Source organism: Sphaerodactylus townsendi, linkage group LG05 (genome assembly GCF_021028975.2).
Source record: "Sphaerodactylus townsendi isolate TG3544 linkage group LG05, MPM_Stown_v2.3, whole genome shotgun sequence".
NCBI lineage: Eukaryota > Metazoa > Chordata > Lepidosauria > Squamata > Sphaerodactylidae > Sphaerodactylus > Sphaerodactylus townsendi.
The window spans coordinates 7,094,431-7,117,551 of NC_059429.1; the positions used below are offsets into that span (position 1 = coordinate 7,094,431).

Genomic DNA, 23,121 nt, shown 5'->3' on the forward strand with positions numbered 1-23,121 from the left:
CCCCCCCCCCCACCCCCCCCCCCCCCCACCCCCCCCCCCCCCCACCCCCCCCCCCCCCCACCCCCCCCCCCCCCCACCCCCCCCCCCCCCCACCCCCCCCCCCCCCCACCCCCCCCCCCCCCCACCCCCCCCCCCCCCCACCCCCCCCCCCCCCCACCCCCCCCCCCCCCCACCCCCCCCCCCCCCCACCCCCCCCCCCCCCCACCCCCCCCCCCCCCCACCCCCCCCCCCCCCCACCCCCCCCCCCCCCCACCCCCCCCCCCCCCCACCCCCCCCCCCCCCCACCCCCCCCCCCCCCCACCCCCCCCCCCCCCCACCCCCCCCCCCCCCCACCCCCCCCCCCCCCCACCCCCCCCCCCCCCCACCCCCCCCCCCCCCCACCCCCCCCCCCCCCCACCCCCCCCCCCCCCCACCCCCCCCCCCCCCCACCCCCCCCCCCCCCCACCCCCCCCCCCCCCCACCCCCCCCCCCCCCCACCCCCCCCCCCCCCCACCCCCCCCCCCCCCCACCCCCCCCCCCCCCCACCCCCCCCCCCCCCCACCCCCCCCCCCCCCCACCCCCCCCCCCCCCCACCCCCCCCCCCCCCCACCCCCCCCCCCCCCCACCCCCCCCCCCCCCCACCCCCCCCCCCCCCCACCCCCCCCCCCCCCCACCCCCCCCCCCCCCCACCCCCCCCCCCCCCCACCCCCCCCCCCCCCCACCCCCCCCCCCCCCCACCCCCCCCCCCCCCCACCCCCCCCCCCCCCCACCCCCCCCCCCCCCCACCCCCCCCCCCCCCCACCCCCCCCCCCCCCCACCCCCCCCCCCCCCCACCCCCCCCCCCCCCCACCCCCCCCCCCCCCCACCCCCCCCCCCCCCCACCCCCCCCCCCCCCCACCCCCCCCCCCCCCCACCCCCCCCCCCCCCCACCCCCCCCCCCCCCCACCCCCCCCCCCCCCCACCCCCCCCCCCCCCCACCCCCCCCCCCCCCCACCCCCCCCCCCCCCCACCCCCCCCCCCCCCCACCCCCCCCCCCCCCCACCCCCCCCCCCCCCCACCCCCCCCCCCCCCCACCCCCCCCCCCCCCCACCCCCCCCCCCCCCCACCCCCCCCCCCCCCCACCCCCCCCCCCCCCCACCCCCCCCCCCCCCCACCCCCCCCCCCCCCCACCCCCCCCCCCCCCCACCCCCCCCCCCCCCCACCCCCCCCCCCCCCCACCCCCCCCCCCCCCCACCCCCCCCCCCCCCCACCCCCCCCCCCCCCCACCCCCCCCCCCCCCCACCCCCCCCCCCCCCCACCCCCCCCCCCCCCCACCCCCCCCCCCCCCCACCCCCCCCCCCCCCCACCCCCCCCCCCCCCCACCCCCCCCCCCCCCCACCCCCCCCCCCCCCCACCCCCCCCCCCCCCCACCCCCCCCCCCCCCCACCCCCCCCCCCCCCCACCCCCCCCCCCCCCCACCCCCCCCCCCCCCCACCCCCCCCCCCCCCCACCCCCCCCCCCCCCCACCCCCCCCCCCCCCCACCCCCCCCCCCCCCCACCCCCCCCCCCCCCCACCCCCCCCCCCCCCCACCCCCCCCCCCCCCCACCCCCCCCCCCCCCCACCCCCCCCCCCCCCCACCCCCCCCCCCCCCCCCCCCCCCCCCCCCCCACCCCCACCCCCCCCCACCCCCCCCCCCCCCCCCCCCCCCCCCCCCCCACCCCCCCCCCCCCCCACCCCCCCCCCCCTCCTCCCCCCCCCCCCCCCCCCCCCCCACTCCCCCACGCCACCCCCCCCACCCTCACCCCCCCCCCCCCACACCCGCCCCCCCCAACCCCCCCCCCCCCCCCCCCCCCCCCCCCCACCCCCCCCCCCTGCCGCTCTGTCACAGGGCGGCAAACGGCAAGCCCCAGAAGCCCGTGCGCTCCTGCGGCCGGTTTCCCCGTCCCGGATCACAAAGGTGACCATCTGGTCACCTTAGCCTAGAAGGAGACTATCAAACTAGCTGTTTGTGGGATGTTTCTTTTTCATTGACAACATGGTGGCTGTTGGCTATTTCTATTGGACCAGATGGGATATTGCTGAAAACAAACAAATTTGAGTATGTTTTTTAAGGGGGGGGGGAGCAGCATCAAACATAAGGAAAAGGGTCAAGGAAGAGGAGGAGAAATTAGAGTTTAATCCTTTCTAGGTTCAACAGTGCAAGCTCATGGCCAATTTTATCTCCTGTGGCGGGCAGTTTCAAAGGCCAGCCTGATGTTTTGGGCACAAGAGTGGATTTCTTCAGATCAGCGTTGATAGATCAGCTAACAACCGGTTTCTTTTAACCCCCACGTATTGGAAGATTTCCAGTTTCTTATCTCTGCTTTTTCCACCCCTAAACCCCTGTTCAGATACCGTTCCTTCCTGGTGCAACTAGAGGCTGGGGTTCTTGTTTTTTCTACAGCATTTTTTATTTCCGTACACTGAATTTTTCGTATTAAATGCATTGGTGTTGCTTTTAAGTGTCAGCATGGTATGTTAACAGTGCAAACGACCCACAAACACTTTATGCTGACTTTGGCTTTAATTCAGCAATTCCAGGAACATGCAGCAGTGGCGTAGGAGGTTAAGAGCTCGTGTATCTAATCTGGAGGAACCGGGTTTGATTCCCCGCTCTGCCGCCTGAGCTGTGGAGGCTTATCTGGGGAATTCAGATTAGCTTGTGCATTCCCACACACGCCAGCTGGGTGACCTTGGGCTAGTCACAGTTCTTCGGAGCTCTCTCAGCCCCACCCATCTCACAGGGTGTTTGTTGTGAGGGGGGAAGGGCAAGGAGATTGTCAGCCCCTTTGAGTCTCCTGCAGGAGAGAAAGGGGGGATATAAATCCAAACTCTTCTTCTTCTTCTTCTTCTTCTTCCAAAATATAAAGTGCTCTAGCGGGGGGGAAAACAACATTTATATATGTATATATAACTAGTCTTGCCTCGGTGGCTGAGAGTGGAGAACACTAGATCAAAACAATAAAGTAGTCAATTAAAATGCAATTAAACCACCCATTACAAAAATATCAGCTCCCAAAAGCCAGCAGAACGAAGGATTTTTACAACACTTTCAAACGATGCAAAGGCAGCTAGCAAGTTTCCACCAAGAAGGGATTCCCAGTTACTGCTGGCAGAGCACTACCAGTCATTCTTGCATATTAGAATGGGTTGAACTCTCACTATAAGGGTGGCTGAATCCAAACTGCCAAGGCCTTCAGAGGCTCAAAATTCAGCATCTTGAATCTTGTCCATAACAGAATGACAGTCAGATCCTGGAGAACTGATGGCGCTGATGATAACCCACATCAGGAGGGCAGCTATCATGCTGCTACCAGCTGAACCCTCCAATACCCCCATGAAAGACCCACAGAATGTGAACTGCGGTAGTCTAAATCTGTGTTAATGAAACCGTGAACATACAGCAAGAGATGGATGCTTTGTTTGGCATCTCCCAAATGACCAACTTGCAACTGAATCTCCCCCTAGCCAAAGCTAATTCATGCATCATGGGATAATACCCTCTCAGTGCAAAATAGTTTGCAATTGAATTTTCTTGCGTGTGAAAGCAGTACAGATCTTATGTCAGCCATTAACTCAGACAGTACTTTAAGAACACTGTGGTTTTGGTGCGGGGCTGTGATGCAGAATATTTGTGATGCAGAATAATTTACAAAACGCGCAGCGAAACGCAGGAGAGTAAGATCACTGACAAAAATATAAACAAACATAAAAAGGAAAAAAAATCGGGGCCAGTCAGGGTTTTAAAAGCTGCTGAGCCAGATGAGACCCCAAAGTCACTAAATCCAGCATTCCACCCGGCACAGTGAAAAGATGGCCTCGCAGTTGTTATTTGTCTGCGGTGGTCAGAATTCTGAGGTAGACTGCTTCTGAAAATGGAGGCTCCCTTCTCAGCTATCCTAGCCGGCAAGCAAGACATCCTCCATGAATTTATCTAATTCTTTGTTTGTTTGTTTGTTTGTTTGTTTATTAGATTTTGTAGACCGCCTCATCCCCAAAGGGCGGTTCACAATACAATAAAAACCAATAAAGTACTTAAAGCATCTAAAAACATTTAAATTTCAATATGCGGCATCAATTCCAATAATAACAGACTACCCATATTGGTGACACCCGGTTTTAAGGCCGGCCTTAAGGCTGGGAGGGACTGGCAGCGCCCAAAGATGTAACCAGCAGGGGCACGGCCAGAGATGACAAAACCATGGCAGGGCCTCACAAGGGGTTTAAACCAGTGGTGGGATCCAAAAATTTTAGTAACAGGTTCCCATGGTGGTGGGATTCAAATTGTGACGTAGCGCCAATGGGGTTGGGTGGGGCATTCTGGGGGCGTGGCCGGGCATTCCGGGGGCGGGGCTGTGGCAAGGACGCAGCCGCTGCGCCAGTCCTTGGGCGGGAAACGAATGCACGCAGGCGCAGGCTGCCACGCATGCCGGTGCACCTCCTGCTAGACTGCTTCAAGTACTGCGCGCTACTGCTGAGAGGAGGGGCGTGACTAAGGCAAAAATCACGTGGCAAAATCACCAATTAGTCACCCCCTCTCGGCACACACAAACAATTAGTAACCTACTCTCGGGAACCTGTGAGGACCTGCTGGATCCCACCTCTGGTTTAAACCCCCCGTCTAAGCACCTGGCCATCGCTACATCTTGTAGCATTTTGCGCACGAAGGAAAACCTCCTTCGGCCAGTCCTGAACCAACTTTGTGGGGAAAGGATTTTAGTGCTGCCACAGAAGTTGATAAATTTATCTCCATGTGCACCACTCATAATGTCGTCAACCACAAACAAGTCCCTGCCTTTTCTTATATTAAGAGTCCAAGGGCTAGCAACAGAACTGGGGGGGGGGGACCTATATGCACCTTTTCGCTGTAACCATTTGAACCCCAGACTGGCTCAGACTGGACCGCCAACTAAATGGCATTTCCAGTTGTTTTTCTTAACAAGCCCTTTGGCGTGACTGAGGATATTTAATGCAAACCAGATGAGGACAGGACTCTTTTGTTTTCATCGTCTGGAGAACATCCATACAAAGAACAAATAGGACTCATTTCCTGCCCCCCTGGTGACTGCAATATTGGGGGCAGAGGGTGAGCATAGTTGCCCCCTCCAGGTTGGGAATTACCTGGAGATTTCAGGAGCCTAGGAGGGCGTGGTTTGGAAACAGGAGGAACCTCAGTAGGGTAGAATGCTATAGGAGCAGCAGTGGCATAGGAGGTTAAGAGCTCGTGTATCTAATCTGGAGGAACCGGGTTTGATTCCCCGCTCTGCCACTTGAGCTGTGGAGGCTTATCTGGGGAATTCAGATTAGCCTGTATACTCCCACACACGCCAGCTGGGTGACCTTCGTCTAGTCACAGCTTCTCAGAGCTCTCTCGGCCCCACCTACCTCACAGGGTGTTTGTTGTGAGGGGGGAAGGGCAAGGCGATTGTCAGCCCCTTTGAGTCTCCTGCAGGAGAGAAAGGGGGGGGGATATAAATCCAAACTCTCTTCTTCTTCTTCTTCTATAGAGCAGGGGTGCAGAGCCGGAGCGAGGGGGAACTACACCAGGGCCACGCATGCGCCCCGCGCCCCTGACATCCCTCTGCACCTGCGTATGCCCAGTGCATCACACACCCCCTTGGCGCCATGACACTGCAGGGGTGTCCAACTCTGGCGCTTCAGATGTCCATGGACTACAATTCCCATCTGCCCCCGCGCTTCAGGTGTTCATGGGCTACAATTCCCACCAGCCCCAGCCAATTGGCCATGCCAGCAGGGGCTGATGGGAATTGTAGTCCATGAATATCTGAAGTGCCAGAGTTGGACACCCCTGCTATAGAGTCTACCCGCCAAAGCAGTCATTCTCTCCAGGTGAACTGATTCATATCGCCTGGAGGTCAGCTGTAATAGATCTCCACTTGGAAGTTGTCAACTTGACCTTTAGGAAACGGCTGCTTTGGACAGTGGAATGTGTGATGATCCAGCTGGAAACTCTCTGCCAATTCCTCCCTCCTAGAGGCATACCTAAAATAGCACCTAGGGCAAGCATTGGAAAACCCTCTCCGCACCCCCTCACCTGCAGATCAACTGTACAGGCCACCTCCCAAGCAGAGGCGTAGCTGGGCCAGAATGTGCCCAGTGCCCACTCTGGCTTTTTCGCCCCCCCCCCCCTTGCAGCGCCACCCCACACACTTACTTTAGCAAATCGAGCAGGCCGGAGACGAGGCCTGCCTGCTCCCTTCCAGGCTGCAAACGACCTGGCGGGAACTACATTTCCCAGGGTCTCCTGGGAACAGGCAGCCCTCTTCTCCAGCCTCGGAGCCAACCATTTTTTCTAAATTAAAACCGCTGTATTCAGGTTAAATTGCCATGTTGGCACTTTGCAATAAATGTGGGTTTGGGGTTGCACTTTGGGCGCTTGGTCTCCAAAAGGTTTGCTATCACTGCTGTAGGCCCTGCTTGGAAGCCCGCAGTCTCACCCGCCGACCTTCCCCAAATCCATATCCTCAATCCTTACACGCACACCATTACGTTTTGTAGGGAAATGGCACTTCGGGGTAAACGTCGTGTGTGATTTGGTCCTAATAAAAAGGACCTCCCCCCCCCCCCATAAGAAGGAAACCTAATTTTTAAGACTCATCGCTACTTAACCGACTGAAACTTAATTAATTTTGGATATGTCTCTTGATGAGTGCAGGGACTCACTGAGAGATGCAGCAGGCAGCCTCTTTTGAGGGCAGGTAATCATGCTGTACCAGGAGTGTTGAAATGAGCTAATCAGCTTAGTGCAGACATGGGACAGACTCAGAGGTGGGATCCAGCAGGTTCTCACAGGTTCCCGAGAGTAGGTTACTAATTGTTTGTGTGAGCCAAGAGGGGGTTACTAACTGGTGATTTTGCCACGTGATTTTTGCCTTAGTTACGCCCCTCCTCTCAGCAGTAGCGCGCAGAACTTGAAGCCGTCTAGCAGGAGGTGCACCGGCGTGCGTGGCAGCCTGCGCCTGCGTGCATTCGTTTCCTGTCCAGGGACCGGCGCAGTGGCTGCGTCCTTGCCACAACCCCGCTCAGGAATGCCACAGCCCCGCTCAGGAATGCCCCGCCCCCGGAATGCCAGGCCACGCCCCCATCGTGCCCCGCCCAGCCCCGTTGGCGCTACGCCACAGTTTGAATCCCACCACCATGGGAACCTGTTACTAAAATTTTTGGATCCCACCACTGCTCTGCTCCCCACACATCTGTCACTTCTCAAATCTCCAGGAATTTCCCAGGCCATAGTTGGCAACCCGAAGGAAAAGGAAAAGGAAAAGGTAAGTACATCCTTACCAGCAGGGGGAGCCAGCAGACACTGGCTATGACCATAATCCCCAGCAATTGGACCATCATCTCCACTTCGCTGTCCCTTCGCCGTTGCACAGACTCAGAGTCGTGGTAGACCCGGCAGAGCGTCACCACGCTGAACGTGTTGAGGAAGAAGGAGAAGGCCACGCAGAAGATGCCCAGCAGGGCGAAGATGAGGCAGAAGGCCACGTTCTTGGCGTCATGGCGCAGTGTGAGAAAACACCAGGAGTTGGGGAATTGTAGACTGTATTCCCCCAGGCCCAGGATCGGAAGTAGGCCCAGGAAAAACCCCAGGGCCCACACTAAGCACACCAAGATCCAGGCCCGGCGTTTCGACATGTTGACAGAGCGGGAGAAGGGCCGGTAGATGCCCAGGAAGCGCTCCCCCGCCATGGTGGCGCCCAGCAAGAGCGGGCACTGTCCAAAGAAGATCATGGCAAGGCCCATGAAGTTGCAGAGGTGGCACCCGGGGTCCACGTTCCTCCACTCAAACTTGGTGAAGTGGTAGGGGACCACAATGCAGACGGTGACCAGAAGGCCCATGAAGTCTGTCACCACCAGGCCGCACAGGAAGACCAGGAAGGAGGACCGGGCGCGGCTGTGCATCTTGCGCGAAGAGTTGACCAGCACGCAGAAGGCGAAGAGGTTGGAGCAGAGGCCAATGAGGCCGAAGATGGTGGAGAACCACGGCGAGGTGAGGTGGTTCTGGAGATCACCGCTGATGTTCTTCCCGTGGAAGCAGGAGCCCAGCTGAGCACTGAAGTTACCGAGCTCCATCTTTGGGAACCATGGGGTCCTTTCCCCCTCACACATCCTACCACCCCACTGCGGACTGTGTGGACCAAGGCCTGGCAGCACCGCCTGAGGGCGAAACACAACCCCCCTCAGGCCTCACGACATCCATCTTGTCATGGAATGCCACAACTCTTTGGCTGTGGGAGAGAAAGACAGAGAAAGGCGGAAGAGAGTTAGCTCAGAGGTGTGGTTTGATTCCACACGCACAAACAAACGTCAATCAAAAATCTGTGCTGTGGAAACCCAAAATTGCGCAACACAAGACTCTGGACTCTGACTGAGCTTTTAAACACGTTATTTTTTCCTCACACCCTCCCCAAGTCCTGGCAATCAGGCCAAAGCTGCTGATGTAGTGCTATTAAGATTGATAACAGAAAGACTAGAAGATCAGAAGAGACAGTTTTTGGGGCCTACTTGCTCACCACAAATATTTGAAATTTCTCTCTTATAAAAGTTTAATGTCATATTGCACTACTTTGGAGTCTTTTTTATAGCCTACGGGCATTTATGTTGACCCATTTAAATGTTTTTCCCTCTAATGAAACATACGGTAGATCTAAGCAAGCAGCGCTACTTCCCCGGATACATTGTGCCAGACACACTTACCGTTTATTAACAGGTTGTAATCAATTTCGCCGCCAACGTTTTCTGCTTAAACATCACCTTGTTAAAATAAATTCTATTCATTGAAGAGTTGTCAAGCTAGACAAACTTGCTCAGTGACAGAAATGAACCATTGGAATAGTAGCAAACTTCTCAGCCAAAGTTATAAAACGAAATGTTCTCAGATATGAAGAAATCGCTCAAACTTCGATTAACCCTCCTTGTTCGGAACTTTGGAACATTCACCTGTTTAATGTCTTAATTTATAGTTGGGTAAAGTTGTAAAAGCAATTTTACTTTGAAGCTTTTATTATATTGCATGTTACTTTTTCTATTTATTTATTTATTTTATTTATTGTTATATTTCTAAACCGCCCTCCCCCGAAGGGCTCAGGGCGGTGTACAGGTAAATAGGGAGAGCACATTAAAATCGGTAAACCAAATTCAGATAAGCATTAAATAATGGCTCTATATTATTAAAACCAACCCCATTAAAATGCAGCGTTCTAACAGCAAATATATCAATGGCGTCCACCTACTAAATCCCCTTGGAGGAAGAAGGAAGGGGAAAGGACGGCATAGTCCATAGATGACATGGAAAGGAGGGGGGGGGGGAGCCATCAGCGGCCGGCCTCCCTGAAAGCCCGGCGGAACAGCTCTGTCTTGCAGGCCCTGCGGAAATCATTAAGGCCATTAAAGGTCGTTTATAGGCCATTAAAGGTCGTTTGACTTGACTTGACTTGATTTAGTTCTCGGAACTCAGTCCCCAATTGTGGGGATGGAAGGAAGTGTCGTCAAGTTGCAGATGGCTGGTGGTGACCCTGTAAGGCAAGAGACAAACAGGGGCTCTTGGTTGGGAAACACCTGGAGCAGAGGTCTGCAACTTGTGGCTCTCCAGATGTTCATGGACTACAAATCCCATCAGCCCCTGCCAGCATGACCAATTTGCCATGCTGGCAGGGTCCTGATAAGGTATTATAGTCCATGAGTACCTCCTGGAAGTCTCTCGGGGTCTCCACTGCAGGATTAGATCCTCTGAAGATGCCAGCCACAGATGCAGGCAAAACATCAGGAGAAAATACTACTGGAATGCGGCCATAACATTCCACTTTAAACCTACAACATTCCACTTTAACAACAGCAAGTGGGTTTTGCTATTTTGCACAGTAAAGTCCAGCTGCAAAGTGCATTGAGTGGATTGAAAACGAATTATTCTGCATGTCTGAAAGTGCCTTTCATGAACAAATATGTGAAGCATCTTCCATAGCAGGGCAGGTCGGACGCAGTCAAAACCTTTGGAATTGGGGAGAAATTAATTCTGATCAACGCAAACATCCTCCTTATCTGTGCCCTTCCTGATACAGACCTGCGCAACCCTGCCCAAGACGCACTCACAAAGTCTGAGCAGGTTCCCAAGGCAAGCCCTCTAAAAGCCAGTACTTTTTGTGAAACCCCACAACTCCCCACGCAGAAGGAAGAGGAGAATGAAGGATTCTGTGACATCTGCCCGGCAGATCAAAGACACATCTGCTTCTGTTTACCCCAAGCCATAAATCCATTTGGTAAGAAAGAAAGAATCCTGAGCCCGTCCCAGAACTGATGCAAGATGCAGACGCACGCGGAGGAGCAACTAGCAAACATTCGGCTGTGACCCAGTTTAGGGAATGTCCCCCTAGGACCAAGAAACAGTAGCAAAATCCCAGGGAGCACATTTGAAATTGTAGCGTGAAAGGCGTCTGCTCCGTGGGAGGCTGGAAGTGGCAAACAGACTGAACGGAAGAAGAAGAAGAAGAAGAAGAAGAAGAAGAAGAAGAAGAAGAAGAAGAAGAAGAAGAAGAAGAAGAAGAAGAAGAAGAAGAAGAAGAAGAGGAGGAGGAGGAGGAGGAGGAGGAGGAGGAGGGAGGAGGGAGGGAGTTTGGATTTATATCCCCCCACTTTCTCTCCTGCAGGAGACTCAAAGGGGCTGACAATCACCTTGCCCTTCCCCCCTCACAACAAACACCCTGTGAGGTAGGTGGGGCTGAGAGAGCTCCAGAAAGCTGTGACTAGCCCAAGGTCACCCAGCTGGCGTGTGTGGGAGCGCACAGGCTAAATCTGAATTCCCCAGATAAGCCTCCACAGCTCAGGCGGCAGAGCTGGGAGTCAAACCCGGTTCCTCCAGATTAGATACACAAGCTCTTAACCTCCTACGCCACTGCTGCTCCTAGAGCGTCCAAAAGAAAGCCCCGCTGTGTCCCACCAAAGATCCGTCTCACTGAGCCTCCTGTTTCTCCGGGGATGTCTATTTTCTATTTCTGTATGTTTACATTTATTCCCTGCCCCTAACTGCACTCTCAGGGCAGGTAACAATACAATCAGAGGTAGACTGCTTCTGAGGGAAACCTAAATGGTAAAAATGGTAAAAGATCTGGATTCCATGCCCCGTGAGGGGCGGCTTAGGGAGCCGGGGAGGTTTAGCCTGGAGAAGAGAAGGTTAAGGGGTGGCAGGAGAGCCATGTTTAAATATTTGAGGCATGTCATGGTGAAGAGGGAGCCAGCTTGTTGTCTGCTGCTCCAGAGACTAGGACAGTGGTGGCGAACCTATGGCACGGGTGCCAGAGGTGGCACTCAGAGCCCTCTCTGTGGGCACGTGCAAACAGAGTGCCCCCACACACACATCTAGGCTGGCCTGGGCTCAATTATTAGCATTAAACCCAAGACCTAGTTTTGGGGAAGCAGTGCAAAGAACTAAAGCACAAACCTTTTCCTGGGAGTAAGCTCGGTTGCTGGCAATGGGGCTTGCTTCTGAGTAAAGCTCCACTCCTAGGGTAGAATTGCTGAATTCACCCATTGGGAAGAGTTGCCGCGCACGGATGGTTGCCTTCAAAGCAAAGCCACTGACTACCACCAAGCTTACTCCCGAGTAACGCACGTCTCGGGGCCAACAGTTTTTCTAAACTAAAACCTCAGTATTCAGGTTCAATTGCCGTGATGGCCCTATGCGATAAATAAGTGGGTTTTGGGTTGCAATTTGAGCACTTTCGGTCTCACCGAAAAGGTTAAGCCATCTCAGTGGACTACAGGACCTTGAGTGGCGAACCAGGGTTTGGCACTCCAGATGTTATGGACTACAATTCCCATCCAGCCCCTGCCAGCACTTGGCCAGTGGCAGGGGCTGAAATTGGGAGATGGTGAGTCCATGAACATATCCTGGAGGGAGCCATGGAGTTTGCAGACCCCTGGCCTACTCAGTCGGCTCTCCAGGGGGATCAGACAGTAGTTTTTCTTATTGTCTTCTACCTGATCCTTTTCCCTCAAGATCCTGGTGACTCAACGTGGGACCTTCCGCAAGCCTGGCAGATACTCTACCCGCCAAGCAGATACCTTTCCCTTCACGGCCACTCAAAAGATTTCTTTATTTGCCTCATTTATACCCTGTCATTCTCCCAAGTGGGAACCCAAAGCCACTAAGATAGGGGTGGCCAATCTATGGTGCTCCAGATGTCCACAAAGTACAATTCCCAATTGGCCATGCTGGCAGGGGCTGATGGGAATTGTAGTCCATGAACATCTGGAGCACCATAGGTTGGCCACCCCTGCACTAAGATTATTCTCTTCCACCATTTTTAGCCTCACAACTATCTGGTGAAGTAGGTTAGACTAGAGCAATGATGGTGAACCTATGGCACAGGTGCCAGAGGTGGCACTCGGAGCCCTCTCTGTGGGCACGCGCAAACAGAGTTCATCATGTGGGGGTGGAAAATCACCCCCCACTGAGCACGCAGCAGATTAGCACACGCTGTGGTGAGCACAGGGAGGGACTTCGGCTGAGCAGCAGGCCTGGTGCCCTGCAATGCTCTGGAGTGGCTGCTGCCCGAGGGGTGAGTGGGGTGCAGAGAGGAGTCAGCGAGATGCCAGAGGGCTGCACAGAGTGGTGTCTTGTGGCAGGACTTGCTGGAGGCTAGAGCAAGGCTGGCCCCTACTTTCGAGCCCGGAGTCAGGGAAGCCCGGAAGGAAAGGGAGGCAACCGTTTTTTTGTAAATTAAAACCTCCGCATTCAGGTTAAATTGCTGGGTTGGCACTTTTCGATAAATAAGTGGGGTTTGGGTTGCAATTTGGGCACTCGGTCTCAAAAAGGTTCGCCATCACTGGCCTAGAGAGTACAGCTGGCCCAAAGTCACCCAGCAAGCTTCCTTGGAAGTCTGAGAAGGTGATTCTTCAGTTGAAATGTTTTCAAAACAGCTTCATTAGCCTGTGCGAGTTCTTTTAAGATATTTCCCACACCTCTTCACCTTCCCTGAGCTCCCTCCTCGGCACCATTTTCTGCTCATTCTTCATCCCCCCTCTCCTACTTTTGGAGCATTTGAGCAGAGTTTCTTCATTTGGGGGAAGGGGGAATGGGATTCTAATAATTGAGGGACTATAGAAGGCACAGAGAATTGCAGCACCCCATTATGGCATTTTCCTCACGGCCAATATATCCTGGGATAAGGAGGTGAAACATCTCGGTTCGGCCATGATTTCTGCATGGCTTCCGGGTCTAACTTGGGCCCGCCCCACGAGATTTCCCTTATCCTGTGCCTTTAAAAATGATAAAATTGGGGGTTCTTTAAAAAAAACTGCGCTGATCTAGCTCCCATGCAAACACCGCTGGAGTTGGACTGGTTTATTTTTCCCACTTCACTGTCTGCAGCCAATCAGAATGGCGGAAAAACAGGACAGTTTGCACATGCGTAGCAACGTCGACAAGGAAAATGAAAGTAAACCAGGGCCATGCGTAATCACCTGGAGTTCTTCCTCCCGGCCTGAACACGCTGATGGGCTGCCGTGCGGAGAAAGAAACCAAGATAGAAACATCCTGGTATGTATGATCCCGGTTTCCCCCCGCAATATTTTGGCCATGGGGAAAACGCCTGTGAAGCATAGAAGCATCGTTTGGACAATGCATTAAAAAAGGGGGGGACAAATCACAAAATGGCATCCAGAAATAGTTTCGAAGGGGTGAATGTTGACATACATTGTAGTAAAGGGGTGGAGGGACTGAAAATGTTTTAGAAACGTTTTCGGGGATTTGTGCGGAAAGAGCTACCTCACAAGGTTGTTGTGAGGGGAAAAGGAGAACAGAGAATGGTGCATACTACTCTTTACTTTAATTGAATTTATATCCCGCCCTATCCCAGCCAAAGCAGTGGCAGAGTGGCAAGGGGACGGGGTGCGCTGTGCAACGTACGCATGCCCCGGCCCCTCCCCCTTTTCCTTGCGACCCCCCCACGGCACCCCCCCCCGCAGTGCCCTCCCCGCCCCCTTCCCACATTTACCTTAGTTCCTTTTCTTTTTCTAGTACTTTTTCAGGCTGAAAAAAGCGGCCTATTTACAGTTCAGGCTCAAAAACGGCCAGAGGAACTACAGTTCCCAGGAGACCTTGGGGTTCACAAAGTCTCCTGGGAAGTATAGTTCCTCAGGCAGTGCTGTGGGGGGGGCATGGGGAGGGGTGGAAAAAACACACTGCACACCGGGCGCAGTTTGGCCCAGCTACGCCTCTGAGCCAAAGCCCGGGCTCAGGACGGCTTACACGTAGTCAACATATAATATATATCATCGATTCATAATACTCACCATCTATATATAACACACAGTAAAATAAGCAATGTAAATAATTTAAATCAGAACAATAGGTAGTTAACATTTACAAAATACACAAACTTAAGACACCGTTCAAACTTTGGCGCCTACTCTGAGCTCTTTAGAGGCAAGGAGGAATAAAAACGTACTAGACAGAGCAGGGAGCGGCGCTCACTTACTTATGAGCTATTTCCCTGCAAAATATCCCCAAAGTGCACTTGCAAAAATGAGAAAACCCCGCTAAAAATGCTTAAAGTCAGTTAAATTAAAAACCCCTAGGAAAAGTATTGTTAATTAAGCTGCTACTGGATGATGAAAAGGCCCAAACACACATTTTTAAACACAGCAGAAACGGCTGATGGGAAAGGCACAGCTTTGGCTAAGGAAGTCGGAAACTTTAAAAAACAAAAATTGCAGATGCTAATTTTTAAAGTCCTAGGGGGCTAACCATCACATTTTCACCTGTAGCCTAATTAAACAACAACAACTAGGCGCAATAGGAGCAGAGGTGTAGGGGGGAAATGACGCCTGAGGTAACACCTACTCTGGGCATCCCCACGCCCCCCCCCCCATGCCATCCTCCCACGCCCTACTTACCTGCTCCTTCAGTGGGGCTGGTGGGGCGGGGCCGAGGGGTGAGGGGTGGGAGCAATTCTCCATCCCCAAGTGACCAGCTGGCAGGCGCCTGAGGACATGTAACCCCACATGTTCCTGTGAGCTCTCCACCCCTGCATGGGAGACACTGCAGGGTGCCAACGGAGCTATATCAACATCACTGAGGTGCCAACACAAAGAAGGCCCAGTCTCTGGTTGCCAGCTATGTTACTTCTGCAGGCAAGAAGTACAAAGCACTGTTTTTGATACCAAGTTGGAGACAGGTGGCGTCTTGGGTGCCTTGGAAGTGTTTGGGCTAGTTCCTTTGAGCCCCAAGACCGGGTGGATCCTGAATCCCAGTGTGACATCCTGCCACCCCTTCCTTGGTCTGTCACGTAAACTGTGCACCTCACGTTTAAGCACCGCGTGGCCTGATTCAGAGAAGAGCTGGTTTAGAGTCCTTGGCTTTTGGCAGGAAGGGCCTTGGGAACTCAGTGGTTGAAATACCCACGCTCAGGAATTAACAGGGCCCAGCCAAATCTAAGCTTGGAAACATGGTTGCCAAACTCCAGGCGGTAGCTGGAGAGCTCCCAGAATTATAACGGGTCTCCAGACAACAGAGGTCCGTTGCCCTGGGGGAAATGGCTGCTTTGGAAGGTGGTTGTTATGGCATTACACCTTGCCTGCCTCCAGGAGGCACCTGGAGAATCATAGAGTTGGAAGAGACCCCAAGGGCCATCAAGTCCAACCCCCTGCAATGCAGGAACACACAATCAAAGCACTCTTGACAGATGTTCATCCAGCCTCTCTTTAAAAATCTCCAAAGAAGGAGGCTCCACCACTCTCTGAGGCAGTGAATTCCACTGTTGAACAGCCCTGACGGTCAGGAAGTTCTTCCTAATGTTTAGGTGGAATCTCTTTTCCCGCACCTTGAATCCATTACTCCAGGGGGGTCAAACTCACGGCCCTCCAGATGTTCACGAACTACAATTCCCATCAGTCCCTCCCAACATGAGCGTTGCCTATTGTAGTTCATGAACGTCTGGAGGGCCGCAAGCTTGACACCTGTGCATTGCTCCATGTCCTCGTCTCTGAGGCACCAGAAAACAAGTTTGCTCCCTCTTTGACACGGCATCCCTTCAAATATTTAAACATGGCTATCATGTCACCTCTCAGCCTTCTCTTCACCAAACTAAGCATCCTCAGCTCTCTAAAAGGGGCTTTCCCCACTGACAGAGTTGAACTGGTTTCTACCTAGAATCCCCACTGCTACCGAGCTCAATATTGTTTTGTCTCAGTTCCATTTACAGAACTGCGACATCGCTTGTATGCATGCATGATTATGAACTACACTTTTCTGCCGGAACAAGGTCGATACCGCTTCGAAGCTTTGAAGCATCAAAACAACACCTCATCCGTTCAACCAATCCACGAGCACGCTTTTTTGCTTGGCATCGCTTGAGAGAATGGGAGGGAGAAATTGCGTGGCGAAGACAGAAAGCGCATGTAACTGTAAAGCTGTAAAAACTGTTTAAAAGAAGCGCTCCCATTTCCCGCTTACGTAACACAAAAGCCAATCCACGATGCGAGGGCAGTGAGCAGGCCCAAGATGATCCTGCCCACTTAGCTCGGTTCCAGGGGACAGCCTGGAATCGCCCTCCACTGAAGGGAACCGAGTTGACCTTCCCTCCCTTCTGTAGTGGGGAAAGCCCCTAAGTCTCTCTTCGTAGGGCGTGGACTCCAGACCTTCTGCCGTTTGGGCTGCCCACGTCTGGACATGTTCCACCTTGTCAGTATCTCCAGCTACCCCCTGGAGGTTGGCATTCCTACATGGAGACAATCTTCCACAGTGGCTATTTTCTTCCGGGAAAATATCTGGAGATTTGGGGGACAGGAGCCTGGGGAGGACGGGGTTTGGGCAGGGGAGGAGCCCCAGCAGGGTCCAATGCCATGTCTTCCCCCCTCCAAAGCAGCCATTTTCTCCAACTGACCTCTGTAGTGTGGTGATTGACTGTAAAAGCAGGGGCTCTCCTAGTGCCAGTGGCGTATCTACCTAGGGGACCAGGGGTACCCCTTGTCCCCGGGTGCCGCTCTTCTGGTCATGTGGGGGGGGTGCAAAATCGGCCCCCCACGTGACCAGGAAGTCCTGCTGCCTCGTCGTTTTTGCATGCCTCGACCCCATCCGTGTGTCACCTACATGGGCGGGGTCAGGGTGCTCGAAGACCTTGCTGCCTCATGCCTCATAAGCACTGAGGCCGGGGGTGGGACTTGGGGAGCAGGAAGTCCCACCCCTTCCTGCTCCCCATGCCCCACCCCCTGGCCTCAGTGCTTATAAAAGCAGGTCTCCGAGGCCGTGACTGCAGTCTCTTTTGGCCTGCCCGGAGGGGAGGTCAGAAGAGACTGCAGGCTGCCGGCTGGGAGCCCATTCGGCAGGGGGAGTCTGGGCAGGGAGGTGGGCACCCTTGACCTTGGCCATGCCCATGGTGACATGGGCGGGGTCGAGGGCACCGGCAGTGGGGGGTGTAGCCTGGGGGCATCTCCGGGTGCCATTTACCCCTAGTACGCCTCTGCCTAGTGTCGCCCGGAGGTTGGCACCCCAACTCCCCACTTGCCAACACTGATCCCCCATTCTCCAAGACCAGGGAGCGGCTACAGAAACCCAAGCGCCAGCCAGTCTAGATGTTCAAGGAAAAGCCACAGCGCTTTTTGCGAAGTCTTTAAAATCGCCACAACTCTGGGGAGATGCTGCAAGGGAGGCTAATGGCTCACGGCGTCTCCAGACGCCAGAAGCCACTCCGGTTGTGGAGGGAGCTCATTAACCACTAATAGAGGTTTCCAATTAAGCTTGAGAGCAGAGAGCAGAGCCAAGCCAGGCCCAGTGGGTTTAGAACTCCATGATGGAGTGCAGCTGAGGGGGGGGGGAAGTAATTATCTATGCTCCCCTCTATGTATGGACGGGGTGTGCCAGTTCTCTCTGGTGGCTCATGGAAGCGTGAATTCACACAGTCTCTAAGATCCCCCATTGTACTCCCAATGGCTCCGTTCCCATACTGACCCTCTAAACCAGGGGTCTGCAACCTGTGGCTCTCCAGATGTTCATGGACTACAATTCCCATCAGCCCCTGCCAGCATGGCCAATTGGCCATGCTGGCAGGGGATGATGGGAATTGTAGTCCATGAACATCTGGAGAGCCACAGGTTGCAGACCCCTGCTCTAAAAAGTATAAAGCACGTAACCTTACGCACACAACCTGTGGCACAATATAGCCCTTAGATTCCTACAGCCAGTGTTGCCAATCTCCAGGTGCATTCAGAGCAAAAACAAACCTGTCTAATAACGCCCAGAACACTGGGGTCACCACACACACCCAGATACCTTATTCACATAGTTGTTCCCCTGTACTAAATAATAACACTGTTTTCTATTTTATTTTACAGTCAAGCAGTGCCCACATAAAGCATGTCCCATTGGCAAATTCCGCAGGGCCTGCAAAATCGTATTGTTCCACCGGGACTTTGGTGAGGCCGGCCGCGGATCCCCCCTCCTAAATGCCCCTGTGCCCCTTCCTTGGCACGCCTGATGTAACATCTAATTATTTTTATTTATTTATTTAATTTAATATACCGCCCCATCCCCGGAGGGCTCTGGGCGGTGTACAACATAAAATCACATAAAATCATCATAAGCATCCATAGTTACAATAAAAACAGCAGTTATTATATCCAAGATGGCGTCCCACCTGAACCTAAACCTCCTAGAACAGTGATGGCGAACCTTTTCGGGACCGAGTGCCCAAATTGCAACCCCAAACTCACTTATTTATCACAAAGTGCCAACACGGCCATTTAACCTGAATTCTGAAGTTTTAGTTTAGAAAAAATGGTTGGCTCCGAGGCGTGCGTTACTCGGGAGTAAGCTTGGTGGTAGTCGGTGGCTTTGCTTTGAAGCAACTGTGCAACTCTTCCAATGGATGAATCACAACCCTAGGAGGGTTTACTCAGAAGCAAGCCCCATTGCCAGCAACCGAGCTTACTCCCAGGTAAAGGATCACGCTTTAGTTCTTCACATGAAAATCAGTGGGGTTTAACAATGCTTCACAGGGTTATCTACACTGCTTCCCCAAAACTAGATCTTAGGTTTAATGCTAATAATCATGCCCAGCGGCCCAGGCCAGCCTAGATGTGTATGGTGGGCACTCTGTTTACGTGTGCCCACAGAGAGGGCTCTGAGTGCCACCTCTGGCACCCGTGCCATAGGTTCACCACCACTGTCCTAGAAGGAGGAGGGAGGGGGTAGTGGGTCCTGATGGTATTAGGGACCCATAATATTCCAATAATGGTGTCCCACTGATGTTAAGGACCCCTAACCTGGGGGGGGGGGCACACTCAGCGGCTGGTTTCTCCAAAGGCCCAGTGGAACAACTCGGTCTTACAGGCCCTGCGGAAATCACCAAGGTCCCGCAGGGCCCGGACAGTTTGAGGGAGAGTGTTCCACCAGGCAGGGGCCAGAGCCATAAAGGCCCTGGCCCGAGTGGAGGCCAGCCGCGTCATTGAGGGGCCAGGGATCTCCAGTAAATTGGCCTCTGCCGAGCGCAGAGGCCGAGCTGGGACATATGGGATAATTAGCGCTGCCTGCCCCCTCGCAGCCTTGGGATTGGGCGCCACCATATTTGTAATGCTGCTATGTTTTTATAGAGTTTGTAATATGATTTTAATTGAATTTAACTTTGTGTGTATTGTTGATTCTGGTTTGATGTACACCGCCCAGCGCCCTTTGGGGATGGGCGGTTCTAAAATCTAATGTATGAATAAATAAATAAAAAAAGAAAAGAAAACAACCACCAAACCTTGCTAGAACCCTGTTGACTCCTAGTAATGTCTCTTTTGCAAGCTCTGTTTAGTCGGGAGGAATGAAGATTTACCACAGAGTCAGATGACAACACAAACTTCGCAGCAGATAACAAAGCAGATTAAAAAAATATGGAGAAATATGCCTCCGTGAATCACCCGAGAGAACTGGCACCCCATCAATACGGCGCCCGTCAACACCGTGGCTCAGATCCCGGGATGCTCTGCTCTGTCCAAAACCATCTCAAAATAGGACGCTGCCTTTTTCCACTCCCCACATGTGGCATCTGGTACGCAGCTGGGAACAACACGGGATTCCAATGGAGGGGGAGAATTCCACTAATCGGCAGACTTCCATACCTATGAGGCTGGAGCCTGATCTGTAAACGTAGAAAACATGGATCATCCCAATGGTGAACGGCTTTCAAATCAAGAAGAAGAAGAGGAGGAGGAGGAGGAGGAGGAGGAGTTTGGATTTATATCCCCCTTTTCTCTCCTGCAGGAGACTCAAAGGGGCTGACAATCTCCTTGCCCTTCCCCCCTCACAACAAACACCCTGTGGGGTAGGTGGGGCTGAGAGAGCTCCGAGAAGCTGTGACTAGCCCAAGGTCACCCAGCTGGCGTGTGTGGGAGTGCACAGGCTAATCTGAATTCCCCAGAGAAGCCTCCACAGCTCAGGCGGCAGAGCTGGGAATCAAACCCGGTTCCTCCAGATTAGATACACGAGCTGTTAACCTCCTACGCCACTGCTGCTCTCTTTTTTTGTTAGAAATCGGGTACCAATATGGGGCTAGGGTACTCGATAATCCTCTGTCAGAGGTTCCTCCCTGAGAATTAAGATCACAGGAATGCTCGACTGTCCCACCAATTGAAGATGCTCGTTTGGCGGGGACACAAGGAAGGGACTTTCCTGTGGCAGCCCCACAATTATGGAACAGAATCTCCAGCGAGGTGCACCTGGCCCCTGCATTTGATTGATTTAGTATTGGCAGTCCTAAGTGGAGTTTTTAAACCATGCCCAATTATGCACTTGTGGTCTGAAGGGCATACACTCCCTTCAGTTGGATTCTCTGGCCCATTATGCATGGGATATTTACCTCAGGGCTCTTTGCTGTGCAGTGGGGTTATAATGGTGTCTCCTCGCATTTCTCTGTTTACACGGGAGGAGGAACTCCACTGTTACTGTGAAGCTTGCTTCCTGAAGTCTCTGGGCCTCTGCTGTGCCTGATTCTCTTAACTCCACGCAGCAACTCACTCTTAAGGACAAACAGTTGCATGATTGCTGGCTTTGTTAAAACCCTTCAAATTGCTGTTATATCAACATTGTAGCCCCTTTCCAAAAACAGTCATCCCCAAATGAAAGACCCAAAGTAACTCCCAGGAGCACACTCTGCTGGAGAAGGCACCAGTCCTAGAACTGATATTCTCTCCTGCCCCACCCCCACACATAGACTTCCTGCTGCTGCTGTGACGAGAGGGGAGAGATTTTTGCAACCCCAGGTGTGCGCCCAGTGCAATGCGCTCATCCCATTCCCTTGTTGCTCTGCAGAGGTGGAGCGAGGGGAAACTGCACCCAGGGCGTGCACATGCCCCGCGTCCCTGGCATCCGCCACCCACACCCTGGAATGCCCCTGCCATGGCCCAGCCACGCCTCTGCCGTGGCTCCACCCGGGGCCTCACGTCCCCCCCGCCCCATTGACACTATGCCACTGTTGCCCCGCCACTGCTCCCACCCTCCCTGGCACCACACTAGTCAAGGCCCAAGGTCACACCTAGGCAAGGAGAGAAACGTCTTTTCATACGCTTAACTTTTTTTTATGTTAATGGGCCTATGTGGAAACATAGCAAGTAGGCGACCTCGCCAGGGGCCTCCGGAAGGAGGGAGGATGCCGTCTCCCAGCTGAAGTCTATCACTGTCCTTGAAACATTCTGTACTCCATAAAAAAACTTTTTCACACCTTGTTATTCTGTTAAGCTGGAGCAGCAGTGGCATAGGAGGTTAAGAGCTCGTATATCTAATCTGAAGGAACTGGGTTTGATTCTCCGCTCTGCCACCTGAGCTGTGGAGGCTTATCTGGTGAACTAGATTAGCTTGTGCACTCCCACACACACCAGCTGGGTGACCTTGGGCTAGTCACGGTTCTTCGGAGCTCTCTCAGCCCCACCTACCTCACAGGGTGTTTGTTGTGAGGGGGGAAGGGCAAGGAGATTGTCAGCCCCTTTGAGTCTCCTGCAGGAGAGAAAGGGGGGATATAAATCCAAATTCTTCTTCTTCTTCTTAATCTGTGGGAAGGCGGGAGGAGGGTTCGAGCGGGAAAAACGAAAGGAATAAATGTGTTTGCAAGAATAAATGTGTTTGCCTTAGAGCTGGCCTCTTGCCATTGGGAGTCTCTGCTGACAACTCAATAAAGACATCTGATTTCACATCCAGAGTCAAATTTATTGATCATTGTACCAGGACCTAACACTGAGAGCCATGGGTAAGCATAAAGCATGCTGGCATAAAGAGCCACAGACATTCATGGGTTTAGAATAGTTCTTTTTCTTGGGTTTTATAACATGTTATTAACATGGCAAAGCTGACTTGAGTTCCCACTTGGTGGGAGAGAGGGGGCTAAGAAATATTTTAAGTCAATAAAACAAATAAATATTAAACCGCACTGAGGCCCCTCCCTTTCATTCATTCATTCATTCATTCATTCATTCATTCATTCATTCATTCATTCATTCATTCATTCATTCTTTAGATTTTTATACTGCCCTATCCCCGAGGGGCTCCGGGCGGTGTACAACAAAACTAATGCAAACAAATTAGAGGGCAAACCATACAATTAAAACAACGACAACCCATAAAAGCTACAACATTAAAACATACTAAATTACATTAAAACAGCGGTAATATCATAATAAAAGGCACCCGGTGAATCCTTTCCTTTAAAACCCTCCCCTAGGGAGCAGTCGGACTCCTCCATAGGAGGAGAGTCTTGATAGAATCGAACAGGGGCGCCATACTCAGCGGCTGGTTGCTCCAAAGGCCCGGGGGAACATCTCAGTCTTACAGGCCCTTCACAAATCCTGCCCTCCCCAGGCGGCACCCTAAATCTTCATGAATTTCCCAGGCTGCGGTTGGCAGCTACACTGGCCAGAGAGAGGGGGGGGGCAAGCAGTGACTCATCCGCGGTGGGCCCTGGGAATTGGGCCTATGTTACTGGGAGTAACAACCTTGCTATCTTCATTGTTACTTCGAGGCTACAGACTTCTTTGTGACTCACATACCAGGCTACTCTATTCAGAGAGCCTCACCTTTTGACCTCACAGTATATATACTCCACTTGCTTTCCATTGCTACCATCAGATCCTCTGAG

At 53.6% G+C, this 23,121-nt stretch overlaps 1 protein-coding gene across 1 annotated transcript in view; it reads right to left on the reverse strand.

The window, feature by feature from the left end:
- Positions 1–5,041: 5,041 nt before the first annotated feature.
- The window catches only part of TBXA2R (thromboxane A2 receptor), a 45,253-nt gene continuing 27,173 nt past the window's right edge, over positions 5,042–23,121 (reverse strand). The window contains exons 2-3 of the mRNA XM_048497750.1: positions 7,301–8,247; positions 5,042–5,119 (exon numbers count right to left, since the gene is read on the reverse strand). Of these exons, the coding sequence (XP_048353707.1) occupies positions 5,042–5,119; positions 7,301–8,128 (906 nt within the window). The 5' untranslated portion in view covers positions 8,129–8,247. The remainder of the gene's footprint in view (positions 5,120–7,300; positions 8,248–23,121) is intronic.